Source organism: Aegilops tauschii, chromosome 3, assembly GCF_002575655.3.
Source record: "Aegilops tauschii subsp. strangulata cultivar AL8/78 chromosome 3, Aet v6.0, whole genome shotgun sequence".
NCBI classification, from domain to species: domain Eukaryota; kingdom Viridiplantae; phylum Streptophyta; class Magnoliopsida; order Poales; family Poaceae; genus Aegilops; species Aegilops tauschii.
Window position 1 is genome coordinate 20,317,419 of NC_053037.3, and position 13,777 is coordinate 20,331,195.

Genomic DNA, 13,777 nt, shown 5'->3' on the forward strand with positions numbered 1-13,777 from the left:
TTTGCTCTATCAGAAAATGAAAGTAAATATCTCAAATATTCCAAATGAAGGATATTTTCAATTTGGTATAACTTTGAAAGCATGAAACAAGTCAAAACACATGCATCTTGTACAATTTATGATGCACATGTGCCCAATTTCATTAATCTCTTCTACTTATAAATGCTTAGAAATAACATCCGTTTGAGGGACAGATAATATGGATCGGAGGGAGTAACATTTTTTCATCCATAGTATCCTTCGTTCAACCTTAGGTACCTATCCTCCTTTTCTCCGTTTTGATTTTTTTGCTCCTATCTCTGGGTTTTTCAAAAGTTATTTTTCCTCCGAGAACCGCCTTAATTGCCCCACCTTCTATTAATTCATCAATTTTCCCTTTGATAAAGCCAATAAGAGCTTACCAAATAAAATCTTAAAATTTATTTTGGCAAGTAAATCACAGAGAAAAATTTATAAGGTAAACACTTATGTACAGAATCATATTAATATGGGCAGGTAAATCACGGCCTAACATATTAGAATATTTGTACCCTGTTGCAACCCATTGGATATTATCTATTTACCTAACGCAATTTTGGAGAGATAGCCATTGTTTAAGCGCCAAGTGGTGACGGAGGCTGACTAGAGGATGGTGCGAGCTGTAGTAGCTGTGTCTTTTCTGCCAGGAAAACTTTCAATCTATTCATCATCTGTCATGATAGTGCAAAAAAAATATCAGAAGCAACAAAAATTACATACAAATACATAGAACACCTAGCGACTATAAGACCTGGAGCGACCCGAACACAAATTCAAAGTGCATCTAATCCAAACAGAGCCAGAAGTTGACATAGCTTTCTGGCAGATAAATAAGTAGTATGGTTTTTATGTCATTGTGGAATGAAGACTGAAGAGATTAGAGCAATCCGTAGCATATGCTCCGCTGGAGTGCTGGATATGCGTCAAACAGCAATGCTGACAAGCTAGAGTAATTTTTTAAATGCTTATTTTTGGGTGCATGTAGCATTATCGCGCTTGGGCCCTTTGACCCCCGTCCGCACGCGGCGGCCAGACGGTGTTGCCCACACACGTCGTAGGTAATGACGTCGGCGCAAGGTAATTACCTCCTCGCGCGCATGGTAATACGCTCCAATTTGGGGACCAATTGATTTCGTGATAAGATCGATCCATCAGCTACCGCTCTTGGTCGCCTTCTATAAATACCTCCATCCAGATACATCTTCCCCACAAACCCAACAAGAACACACACCATTGATCTCCAACCTCCACAAAGTCCTTCGGTTAAGAAGTCACTTCTGGTTGAGAATTCCGAGGCAAGAGGAGATAGCTAGCCTAGCCATGTCTCCCTCCCCTGATCTGATCCTCCCCCGCGTGCTCATCGTCTCCCGCCGCACCGTCCGCAAGAACAAGTTCGTCGACTTCGTCGGTGAGTTTCTTGTTCATCACTTCATCCATGTTGGGAAAGTGTTGGATTCGTTGGAAAAATGCTCCAATTGCTGACATTTGCATGCATGGATGGATGCAGGGGAGTACCACCTGGACCTGGTGGTGGGCTACGGCGCGGTGCCGGTCATCGTGCCGCGGGTCGCTGGCGTGCACGCCATGCTCGACTCCTTCGAGCCCATCCACGGCGTGCTCCTCTGCGAGGGCGAGGACATCGACCCCTCCCTCTACAACGACGGCGACGACGAGGCCAGCGACGCGCTCTCGCCGCAACAGCTCGAGGCCGTGCGGCGCCTCCACCCGAGCGACGCCGCCGTGGACCACGAGAAGGACTCCATCGAGCTCCTCCTCGCGAGCCGCTGCCTAGAGCGCAACGTCCCGTTCCTCGGCATCTGCCGCGGCTCGCAGGTGCTCAACGTCGCCTGCGGCGGCTCGCTCTACCAGGACGTCGAGCAAGAGCTCCACCCCCAGAACGACGCCGCCGTCTGCCACATGGACTACCGCAACTACGACGGCCACCGGCACCCGGTGCGTGTGCTCCCCGGCACGCCGCTGCACGACTGGTTCGCGGAGTCTCTGCTCGACGGTGACCAGCTGATGGTGAACAGCTACCACCACCAGGGCGTGCGGCGCCTTGCGGAGCGGTTCGTGCCCATGGCGCATGCGCCGGACGGCCTGGTCGAAGGGTTCTACGACCCCGACGCGTACAACCCCGGCGAAGGCAAGTTCCTCATGGGGCTCCAATTCCATCCCGAGCGCATGCGCAAGGAGGGCTCCGACGAGTTCGACTACCCCGGCTGCGCCAAGGCCTACCAGGAGTTCGTCCGCGCGGTCGTGGCATACCAGGCGAAACTGGCCGCAGCGCACGTGCACGGCCGGAGCGCGGTCACCACGTCGCCCAAACTGAACCGGGAAGTAGAGAAGCAGCGCAAGGTGATCGGCTGGAGCTTCTCGCTCGCCAAGAACATGCACGCCTCCAGCGACAACACCGGCGCGCAGCATCCGGCGGAGCACCGGGACGGGGACCTTGACGCCGGCGCGGAGTTCCTGGAGTCGAAGACGGCGCTGAGCGTGCAGCAGGAGAAGCGGCTGAAGCAGATGGGCGCAACGGTGAGGAACGCGTCAGCGTACATGAACAGGCTCAAGGTGAGCGAGGAGCGGGAGGCGGCGGCGCGGGCGCTCATGGCGAAGATGTCGGTCGCCCAGCTTGCCAGCCTCGCCGCCTTCTACCGCGCCATGGGCAACGTCTGCTCCGAGGTGCTCGACGCCAAGCTCCAGCCGCCGTCTCCAACCCTGCACGAGTGATCTACCTGTGCTCTGTCTCTCTCTGTGAACCTGGCCGGAAATGCTTGCTAGTTCATCAGAAATCCAAATGCTGCATGGCATTGGCATCTTTGAATTAATTAACCCGTGTCCCATGATGTTGATGTTACACTTACTCGAGAAGTGTTTGTTGACTTTGTTTGTGTGTCCATACGTAGTACAACACAATGCATGCTAAGGCGCCCGGCTCGCTTGACTTTCATGAGCTCTATCGTGACCTCGTAATCACAGGAAAAACGAAGCGAGAAACTACAAACGCTCTTATATTATGGGACGGAGGGAGTAGTAAGTAGTACTTCAGTCTTGAAGTGTCTTTCTGATCTTAACCTGGTACCTATCTTGTGTACTGTAGTTTCTTCCTCAAATTAACCAGAACAGATGGAAGATGATAACAAGCACATGTGTTCAACTCATCAATTGGACGGCTAGCATTTTTTGGCATTCACTTGGACAAAACAACATTTTTGTCATGCTCCGTTCTTAAACCACTAGCAATACTCAGTTGGATAAAACAAAACTGCCCCTCGATTGTTGGAGACTTGTGCCAGAAAAGGAGTAGCGAAGTTGTTGGTCACATGGTAAGTGCCGAAGCCACACCGAGTGGACGGACACGGACTGTCTAGGAGCCTCATTCAAGGTGGTTGCCAACTAACTTGGACAGAGAACTGCTAGTGCCACCCTGATGTGTAGCAGAACTGGCCCGGTGATCAGACCGAAAAAAAAACCCGTTCCAGCGGTCCGAACGGAAAAAACGGAACCATCGACCACAGCGGTTCTTTAAACCTTGGAGATCTTTCGAGCAATTGAAATGGAAATAATCGGACGAACCAAGGGATTTTTTCTAAAAAACTGGTGAACTGGACGGTTCATGCAGAATCATGGGGTTCAATTTCATTTCCTAAAAAGCCCATCAATCCTATTCATTTGCCGTGAGCAAGCCAAGGGTAGAAACAAAAATAAGAAACCGAAAAAAACGAAACAACCCTCCTTTGTATGGTTCGGTTGAAATCACAACTACCAGAGCCACTAATTTGCGAAGTCCCGTTCTATTCCCGAGCTTATTTGAGCTCGGGGTGAACAGTAAATGCCAAAAAATGAAAAAAAATCCGAATAATTGAAAAAAAAATTGGTGCAAATTTTAACCTGGAAATAACATTCGTGAAAGTCATGGCAAAAAACGAAAATAACACTCCAAATGCTTTCAAAAATAGCATTTTTGGAGTGTCGATTTTTCTTTTACCACGACTTCCATGAATGTTATGTCGGGATGAAAATTTGGAAGCACCAAGAACATTTGTCAAAGTTCGAACCCAAAAAGATTCAGAATTTTTTATTTTTAGTATTTATACCAATTTTACTGTTCATTAGGAGCATAACTCGGGACTAGATACTCTGTGTCCACTAATCCGCTGCATCTTCTCTACAGAATAGAGCCAAACTAGCTAGATATAGTTTCTTATCTCCTTTTTTTCTCTTTGTGTGTGGAGAAGACGTTTTTTTAAAATAACGACCTAGGAAATGATCAAACTGGCTCAACACTTACGTGTCCACATTTAAGATGACGACTGAGCACCGTCACTTGAACGTACATATTGTGTTGGATGGTTAGGAGAACCGTGGTATTCTCGGCCTATTAGAGTTCAAGGCCTAGACTTGACACCAGTGTTCGCATTTTCTGGATTTATTTCAGGCCTTCTAGACTTAACACCAGGGTTTGCATTTTTTCTGAATTTATTTCAGACGTTCCATCAATGTGTGTTCAGTGGGATGATACGTTCCCATCGGACTACAAAGGCGCCTGTGACGACTTCGTCAATCCTAATATGATGTGCCGGCTCAATCTCTCGAAAATGCTTATAGGGGTAGGATGTGCGTGTGTGCATTGATAGGGATGAGCGTCTACGTTTGCACTGTGTTCCCAACAAATAAACACTTTGTTTCCCTAAAAAAACAAATAAACACTTTGTATGCAGGTAGTCTGATCAAATCAAACGGGATGAGTGAATATCTAGATAGGTAGGCCTGGTGGAACAGGTTGCTGCTGCCCTTCTTCTAGTGCTTCTGCTGGTGGTGGCGTAGTAGGCTCCTCCGACGAGTCGCCGTCTCCACGGTACGTGCGAGCAAGCCACACCCAAAATGCGGCGAGGCCGACGATGATGACGCAGAATACGGTGGTGCACACGGCCAGCACGCGGTCGTCCTTGAGGCCGGACCCCAGCACGGGGATCACTATGACAGTGATGCCTATGCCGATGCCGCTTCCTACGTTGACGAGCTTGTCGGCGGCTGCTACCGGCGTGCGCGGCAGGAACAGCTCCGCGTAGAACCTGATGAGGTAGAGCAGCGACCAGTAGAAGCCGCAGGAGACCGCCAGAGGCAACCGCCACGGCGCGCCGCGGAAGAAGGAGCGAAAGCCCTGCCCCTGTAACGATACCAAGCCGTATAGACAAGCCGTGATGAAGGCAGGCCACGCGATCTGCACGGAGACGGCCATCATCCAGATTTTGTGACGGGGTTCGTGTGCCAGCGACTCCCCCAGCGTCGGCGCCGGCGCCTGCGCCGGCAGTGCAGCCATGGATCGATGTGGTTCGAATACCAGATTGTGTAGGCGTGTGGATTTGTTCCGGGGGTACATGGTAATGTTATACGTAATGTAATAACTATAGAGGGCAAGTCTTGTTCCGACTACTGAAGGTATATGGAAACAGTAACCATGATAGATGTTTAAGGTAGGAAATGGCACATCTCAGGAAACGTTAGGAAAGGGAAGATGTCAAGCAGGAAAATTTTGTTACATGCCTTAACTTATGATTCGCAACAGTAGTTTTGTCGAAGTCCATTTTGGGCTAGTTTCGGTGAAGTCTAAGAGCTACTCTAACGGATTCCATATTCCCATCCGAAAGAGTTGAAGAGTTTTGGCCTTGGAAGTCATTCTAGGGGATTCTTTCGGATGCCAATAGCCAGCGAACGTTCGCTCGGAGGGGTGGCATTTGGGAAAGTTTTTGCTGGCAGTTTCTTCTGAACAATATGACAATTTCTTCAGAGAAAGTTATTTTCTTGTAAACATTGTCACCGTTTGATCTCGTGTCGCAACTCAAACTGCTAGCAAAAAGTGTTCGTTTTCCGTTCCCCTCGCAGCCAAGTGACGTACTCCTTCTGTCTCATAATATAAGAGTGTTTTTGACACTAGATAATGTAAAAAACACTCTAATATTATGGGACGGAAGGAGTAAAATCTAAAAATAAAAAGGAAAAAACTGAAGAAGAAAATTGCACGTATCTTAATGTAAAATCTTATGAATATAGCATCGACTGAGCCTTAAAAAGTCTCAGTCGACTGAGATTTAGCATTATTGATCACCCTCAACTATCCCCTGTCATTTTGGCACTTTTCAAAATATAAGGCTCATTAGAGCTCGTGCACGAGTGACTTTTTGAACCATATTCTTCTATCTCCACAAGTGAATGAAACTCACGATGGGAATATGCCAATGTTACCGTTGGGACATTGGTCCTGCCATGATTTCATGGCCGATGGGTCTTTTGGGTTGACTTCATTAAAAACTAGCTAATACCCCGCGCGTAGCTGCGGGAATTCATAGAAATATATTTGATCAATATTTGTGTAGTGAAGAAGAGTTGTTCAATTAATATGACAGATGCAAGGCAAAATATGGATACTGTACTAAGATTATAGTTTGCATTTTTTCATGAATAATTCAATGTTTAAATGTAAACATGATACCATCCGAGAGAGTTAGACCTGAATCCATTCTTTCTAAAGTTCAGATTAAAAGTTGAATTGCTATTACGATCGGTGCCTTCCCGGAAATTAGTTGAAAATGTGTAACTGGATAATATATTGTTGTGGTTTTTTCATAGTATTCCTTTTTTGGACGATGTTTCATAGTATTCTTGATATTTGCATTTCACCATTATATGTATGTGAACTTGGTCAGCCAAACAAACTAAGTATTTCCCTAACATCGTTCCATGATTTTGGCGTCATTTTTTGTGTGGGCCGATCTAGAATGTCATCCTCGGGTGAAGACTAATGTTGTTCGTTAATTAGGGTTGCAGCACTGATTAAAAAAGGAAAGTTGTGGAGAGAATAATCATTAATAGAGGTATTGTCAATACCCTATCAGTTCACGCAGAATCAATAATTAGTAGGTGCAGAATGAACTTGGAGGGCAGAGATTGTTCAAGTTCTGAGAATTGTTGACAAATTAGATTACTCGTAGTCAATTATGCCAGCCAGATTCACTCTCGCGAGCCGCGGTGGCTAACTCGAAAATATTCTAGAAATAAAATGGAGTAACAATTCTTCATTCAATTTTTTTAGGTAGCTGAGACATTTCTTAAGTATCTAATAGGCAATGTAGCAAGCTTGGATAAATGGTGCTAAAATAAATTTGCACAATATAATACATAGTACATTAGTTGCTAATTTATTGAACCAAAACAGGAGTACATTAGTTGCTAATTTAGTGAAACAAAATAGGAGAGATCGGTATAATTCAACACACGCACAACCCTTTGTTTGATTCTTGCCCTTAATCAGTCTGCATACTCACGTTGCATGCAGAAGGAATAATGTCAATGAAAAGCAGACTAACATATGAAGATGCGTTGATGCTGCGGTGAGCGAGTGAAAGGGGGCTAGCAATAGAGTTCATCCCGCCGCACAATAGATGGATACATGTATACACCCGGGCAGGGATCAGCGTGCTTTTATGGTATGGCCATTGGTTGCCCTCCAACCATGGCGACCATCATTGCCGCGTGCACTGCTGCGTAGCAGCCATGGGCGTGATCCCTTGACGACGACCTACTCCTTCCTCTTGCATCCCTTGTCCTGCTTTTCACTGTCTTCATCTGCTCTTCAGTGCATCAATCCCTCCTTCCCTAGAAAGAATGGCGCAGCTCCACTTATAGCGCAATAACAGCAACAACTCTGATGTGTCGACAACAACGTTTTTTTATAACGGGAGATTTCATTTCGCGGCAGCTCATCTCAAACACAACAGCCGCTATCGCGGGCAATAGCAATCCCTAAGCCATTTAGCAGGAAAGCATTTTCATCAGAAAAATAAGGGATCTTCAATAGGAAAACAGAGGATCTTCAGTAGGAAAAAGGTTTATTGGAACAAAGTTGACTGAAAGTGAGAAGCACTACATCAGAACTGGTGAAGAGCTGAAGATTGACATGGTGTTGCCTGGAACCTGGTCGCCGCCTCGCTCATCATTGTCTCTGGCTTGCCATCTGATCCCTGGTCGCCGCCTTGCTGCCTCACCCGTTGCTGCCTCCAGCTTGCGCTGAAGTAGCCGCCGGCCCGCTGAGCCACCGCAACCTGTTAATACGGGAGGGGGTGAAGGGTGCTCGACCGCCGCTGTCTCCAGGAACCGTGGGCATGTGAGGCAGTGACGGAAGCGGGAGGGACGGGGGAGAAAATAGACGGGCTACTCCTCCGGCACCTTTTCTTGGTGAGGCCGGACCGACCGGGGACCTGCAATATATAGCACCTTCGTCGATTACCCCTGGATCGATCTTTTTCCTTCCTTATTACTGGAAAAATATTAAACGGAGGTTGATGAATAATATTTGATGGAGAAGGTGAAAAGGAAGAAGGAAATCAATAATAGGTGGATGTGTAATTACCGTGGAGAAGATTATGGAAACAATATATGATAGGCTGAGGAATAAGATTTGGTGGAAACGGTAAATAGGAAGAGGGAAATTAATGGGCGGGAGAGTAATTACCATGGGGAAGGTTAGAGGTGCTGCCGTGGAGAAGACGGGAAGTCTCGAACAGATGTTTCAGGAGAGAGAAAAATGATGAAAGCAGATAGCTATTTGTAACTGAACGATGAGATGTCATGCATGCTGAGGTGGACTATCTGCATGTTGAAAGAATGACTTGTAGTGTGGAGCAACTTCTTAAGAATGTAAGATTGGATCAAAGGAGCCGGTCACCAGCGGCCCACCCGGACAAAAGGGTCAACCCAAATTCAGTTGCCTAAGGATATAGTCTGCCGTTACAATGCACATGCCTTTGCAAGGTTGTGACCCATGTGCTTATATGAAAACTTCAAACTATTGACCAAGACTGTTTTAGTTTCAAAGTTGCAAATATGCTACCTTATGATGCGAACAATTCATGGTACAAATAGAAATCGAGGGGCATATTCTTTGAACAATAAATTCTTAATATCCTAACTTACTAAAAATCCCAACAACTAAATGATGCTAGAAATAACGTTGTTTTGTAAATGCCACTTATTCTTGTTTTTTGTTTGCTACTTATTCTTGTGCTATCTAGTACTCCATCCGTTCCATAATATAAGAACGTTTTTGACACTACACTGGGACAGAGGGAGTATTAAAATGGGTCCAACTGGATGGACTATTGGGCCGTCTCCAATGCTCCATGTCCCCCCTATATAGTAGAGAATAGAGAGAGAGGCCAACAAGGACCAACGCTGTGGTCCGGCCCATTCCCATCCTAACATAAAACCAGTAGCGCCGTGCAAGTGCTGCCTACGTTTTGGTCAAAAAAGAAGTGCTGCCTACTCTACCCTGGGCTGCACCATAGTTATCGCACTGATCTAGAGTAGCGATATGTATCTTGCCTCCGCCTGCTGGCCAAGTGTTGCGGCAGAGCTGCAACCTGTTGGCCATGCATGCATGCCACCATTTCGTTCGTTGGTGCATTTTCCCCGGCACATCAGGGTGCCAGTAGCAGTTCTCTTCCCAAGTTAGTTGGCAACTACCTTGAATGAAGCTCCTAGACCGTCCGTGGCCATCAGCTGTGCCTTTGGCGCTTCCCATGTGACCAAAAACTTTGCTATACTACTCTTTTTCTGGCGTCATGCAGATGCGGCGATAAGTTTTTGTTTTGTCCAACTGAATGTTACTTACTACTACTAGCCAGTAGTGGTTTGAGAACGGAGCTTGCTAAAAAAAATGCTAGGCGTCCAATTGATGAAGTCAACACCTGTTTTGCATATAAATTTTGTCCAAGTTAAACTGTCTTTACTTTAACCAAACTTATAGAGAAATGTATCAACGCTCATAATGCCAAATCAATATTGTTAGATTCGTTGAGAAATGGTGTTTCATTGTAGTATATGTATTTGGTGTATTGTATACGAGGGGATGACCACCGGATCAGATTGACACCTCAATTACGAACGATCTACACTACTTACTCTCTCCGTCTTTCCTTTGAGCTCATCAAAGTCAGCGGCTAGATGCCTTGTACGGACACTGAAACAAAGTCAACTAACACTTCCCGAGTTACTACATGCATCAACATCACGGTTTAATTAATTCAGGATGTCTTGCAACATTTGAATTTCTGATGAAACAAGCAAGCATTTCCGGCCAGGTTCACAGGTCACTCGTGCAGGGTTGGAGACGGCGGCTGGAGCTTGGCGTCGAGCACCTCGGAGCAGACGTTGCCCATGGCGCGGTAGAAGGCGGCGAGGCTGGCGAGCTGGGCGACCGACATCTTGGCCATGAGCGCCCGCGCCGCCGCCTCCCGCTCCTCGCTCACCTTGAGCCTGTTCATGTACCCCGACGCGTTCCTCACCGTCGCGCCCATCTGCTTCAGCCGCTTCTCCTGCTGCACGCTCAGCGCCGTCTTCGACTCCAGGAACTCCGCGCCGGCGTCAAGGTCCCCGTCCCGGTGCTCCGCCGTCTGTTGCACGCCGGTGTTGTTGCCGAAGACGTGCATGTTCTTGGCGAGCGAGAGGCTCCGGACGATGACCTTGCGCTGCTTATCCATTTCCCTGTTCAGTTCGGCTGGCGTGGTGACCGCGCTCTGGACGTGCGCATGAGCTTGCGCGGCGGCCAGCTTCCCCTGGTATGCCACGACCGCGCGGACGAACTCCTGGTAGGCCTTGGCGCAGCCCGGAAAGTCGAACTCGTCGGAGCCCTCCTTGCGCATGCGCTCCGGGTGGAACTGCAGCCCCATGATGAACTTGCCGTCGCCGGGGTTGTACGCGTCGGGGTCGTAGAACCCTTCGATCAGGCCGTCCGGCGCATGCGCCATCGGCACGAACCGATCGGCCAGCCGCCGCACGCCCTGGTGATGATAGCTGTTCACCATCAGCTGATCGCCGTCGAGCAGCGACTCGGCGAACCAGTCGTGCAGCGGCGTGCCGTGGAGCACGCGCACCAGGTGCCGGTGCCCGTCGTAGTTGGCGTAGTCCATGTGGCAGACGGCGGCGTCGTTCTGGGGGTGGAGCTCGTGCTCGACGTCCTGGTAGAGCGAGCCGCCGCAGGCGACGTTGAGCACCTGCGAGCCGCGGCAGATGCCGAGGAACGGGACGCTGCGCTCGAGGCAGCGGCGCGCGAGGAGGAGCTCGATGGAGTCCTTCTCGTGGTCCACGGCGGCGTCGCTCGGGTGGAGGCTCCTCACGGCCTCGAGCTGCTCCTGCGAGAGCGCGTCGCCTTCACCGTCGCCGTCGCCGCCGGCGTCGTAGAGGGAGGGGTCGATGTCCTCGCCCTCGCAGAGGAGCACGCCGTGGATGGGCTCGAAGGAGTCGAGCATGGCGTGCACGCCGGCGACCCGCGGCACGATGACCGGCACCGCGCCGTAGCCCACCACCAGGTCCAGGTGGTACTCCCCTGCATCCATCCATGGAAACGTTAGAAATTGCAGCATTCTTCCAACGAAGACAACACCTTTAATTTCTAACAATGGATAAAGTGATGAACAAGAAACTCACCGACGAAGTCGACGAACTTGTTCTTGCGGACGGTGCGGCGGGAGACGATGAGCACACGGGGGAGGATCACATCAGGGGAGGGAGACATGGCTAGGCTAGCTACCTCCTCTTGCCTCGAAATTCTCAACCAGAAGGTTGGAGATCAATGGTGGGTCGGTGATCTTGTTGGTTTTCTTGGATTTCTGTGAGGAAGATGTATCTGGATCGACGTATTTATAGGAGGCAATCGGGGGCAGTAGCTGATGCAGCAATCTTATCACGAAATCATCCTTGCTCTGAGTAAAATATTATTTAGTGCCAAAACTGGAGCGTATTACCATGCGCGTCAGGACGAGGAAACTTGCGCCCACGTCATTAACGACCTCTGTGTGCAGTGCAACACCGTCTAGCCGCCGCGTGCAGACACCAGAGGTCAAAGGGACCAAGTGTGGTATTGCTACGTACACCCAAAAGTAAGTTTTTTTCTTTTTCTCATTGAAAATACACTCTAGCTGGCCAGCACTCGTGATTGACGCATATCCAGCAGTCCAGCACAGCATATGCTACGTATTGCTCTAATCTCTTCAGTCTTCATCCCACAATGACATAAAAATCATACTATTTATTTATTTAATCTGACAGAAAGCCATGTCAACTTTGGGCTCTATTTGGATTAGATGAACTTTGAGTTTGTATACGCTCCTTCAGTGCTTATAGTCGTCGCTAGGTGTTCTACGGATCTGGATGTAATTTTTGTTGTTTCTGATATATTTTTACTGCCACGACACATGATGAATAGGTTAAAAGTTTTTCCGGAAGAATAAAAAAAAACAGCTACTACAGCTCGCACCATCCTCTACTCAACCTCCATCACCACTGGGCCGAAGACAATGGCTATGTTTCCAAAATTCTGATAGTTAAATAGATAATCGCCAATGCATTGCAACAAGGTATAAATATTTTAACATGTTAGCCCATTATTTACCTGCCCATATTAATATGATTATGTAAATAAGTGTTTGCCAAATAAATTTTTGCATGTGATTTACCTGCCAAAATAAGTTTTAGGATTTTATTTGGTAAGCACTTATTGGCCTACCAAAGGAAAAAATGATAAGTCAATAGACGGTGTGGCAATTAAGACAGTTTTCAGAGGGGAAACATTTTTTTAAACCAGAGATATGAGCGAAAAAATCAAAATGAAGAAAAGGAGGAGAAGTACCTAAGGTTGAATGAAGGATAATGTGGACGAGAAAATGCTACTCCATCCGATCCATATTACTTCCCTCAAACGAATGTTATTTTTCGGTACTTATAAATAGAAGAGAAAAATGAAATTGGGCAAATGCTCATAATAAATTGTACAAGATGCATGTGTTTTTACTTGTTTAATGGTTTCCAAGTTAGAGCAAATTGGAAATATCCTTCCTCTGGAATATTTGAGACATTCTTATCGACCCATTAGAAGCAACCCTTAATTTGTGAGAAATCGCCATGCTGTTTTGGTGATCATTCGTCTATTTCAATTTTGTTTTGGCAATATAAGACATGAACTTGTTCAGACGTAGCATTTTTGCTTCAAGAATCTAGCATGACTAACGTTATCTTAGAGGCATGTGCTTCTTGCTTCGCCACATGATTTTGACAAATTAGCCATGTAATTTAAATGGGTTTAATTTGATAAATTTTGTGAGTAGTGAGAGCAGATGCGTACGTGTTTGGTCGTTATCCTGGGCAGGCCGATGACACGCAGCTGATGTGTACGCCAGCGGCCAGCGTGCGCGCTCGTCTTTGTCTTAAACGTGGAACAGGTCAGATGTTTAGCCAGCTCGACCGTCTAACTGGCATTCAGGTCAAAGCTGCCGTTGTGCTACTAGCTAAGCTAGTTTGGCTCTACGGTGCTAGAAAGGACAGGTTTCCGATCATAGTGGAGAACTACTAGGTGCAATCGCACGTGTTTAGAGGTATGTCTTGGCTTCAATTATTTCGTGCACGTTTTCAAACATATGTATATGTATATCATTTTTCAATGCTGGTTGGTTGGTACTAATTTTTTGTGTGAAATAGTTGTACTATTTTGATCTCACGTGATCCGCTCTAGCTATTAGTTGGTGAGAAATTTGATTCGCCTAATTAGTTCCTAGCCATACCTCTATTTTATAGTCATACCGAAGCTTGTACTGCGGTATGGTTGAACTCGAGCCCTCCGTGTTCTGAGGACTTGTTGTCTTGAGATTGTAACCCTATCATTACGGAATAAAACTCTCTTTCACCATGCAAAAAAATATTACCGCCC

The 13,777-nt window shown here is 47.3% G+C and overlaps 2 protein-coding genes across 2 annotated transcripts; one reads left to right on the forward strand and one right to left on the reverse strand.

Annotated features, from left to right (window-relative positions):
- The first annotated feature begins 1,210 nt into the window (after positions 1 to 1,210).
- Positions 1,211 to 2,903, forward strand: LOC109738623 (putative glutamine amidotransferase GAT1_2.1). The gene is made up of 2 exons (XM_020297716.3): positions 1,211 to 1,426; positions 1,526 to 2,903. The coding sequence occupies exons 1-2, from the start codon at positions 1,339 to 1,341 to the stop codon at positions 2,746 to 2,748; spliced, it is 1,311 nt and encodes a 436-aa protein (XP_020153305.1). The 5' UTR covers positions 1,211 to 1,338; the 3' UTR covers positions 2,749 to 2,903.
- Positions 2,904 to 10,074: 7,171 nt separating this feature from the next.
- On the reverse strand, positions 10,075 to 11,852 carry LOC109738624 (putative glutamine amidotransferase GAT1_2.1). Its single transcript, XM_020297717.4, has 2 exons — positions 11,503 to 11,852; positions 10,075 to 11,401 (listed from the first exon to the last, which is right to left on the reverse strand). The coding sequence occupies exons 1-2, from the start codon at positions 11,588 to 11,590 to the stop codon at positions 10,167 to 10,169; spliced, it is 1,323 nt and encodes a 440-aa protein (XP_020153306.1). The 5' UTR covers positions 11,591 to 11,852; the 3' UTR covers positions 10,075 to 10,166.
- Between the last annotated feature and the right edge of the window lie 1,925 nt (positions 11,853 to 13,777).

What these genes read in the sequence shown, in the direction of transcription:
- LOC109738623 (XM_020297716.3), top strand. Translation starts at nt 1,339, where the DNA reads ATGTCTCCCTCCCCTGATCTGATCCTCCCCCGCGTGCTCATCGTCTCC. An exon ending in CAAGTTCGTCGACTTCGTCG is followed by an intron (nt 1,427 to 1,525) that starts GTGAGTTTCTTG and finishes GGATGGATGCAG; the next exon opens with GGGAGTACCACCTGGACCTG.
- LOC109738624 (XM_020297717.4), bottom strand. Translation starts at nt 11,590, where the DNA reads ATGTCTCCCTCCCCTGATGTGATCCTCCCCCGTGTGCTCATCGTCTCC. An exon ending in CAAGTTCGTCGACTTCGTCG is followed by an intron (nt 11,402 to 11,502) that starts GTGAGTTTCTTG and finishes GGATGGATGCAG; the next exon opens with GGGAGTACCACCTGGACCTG.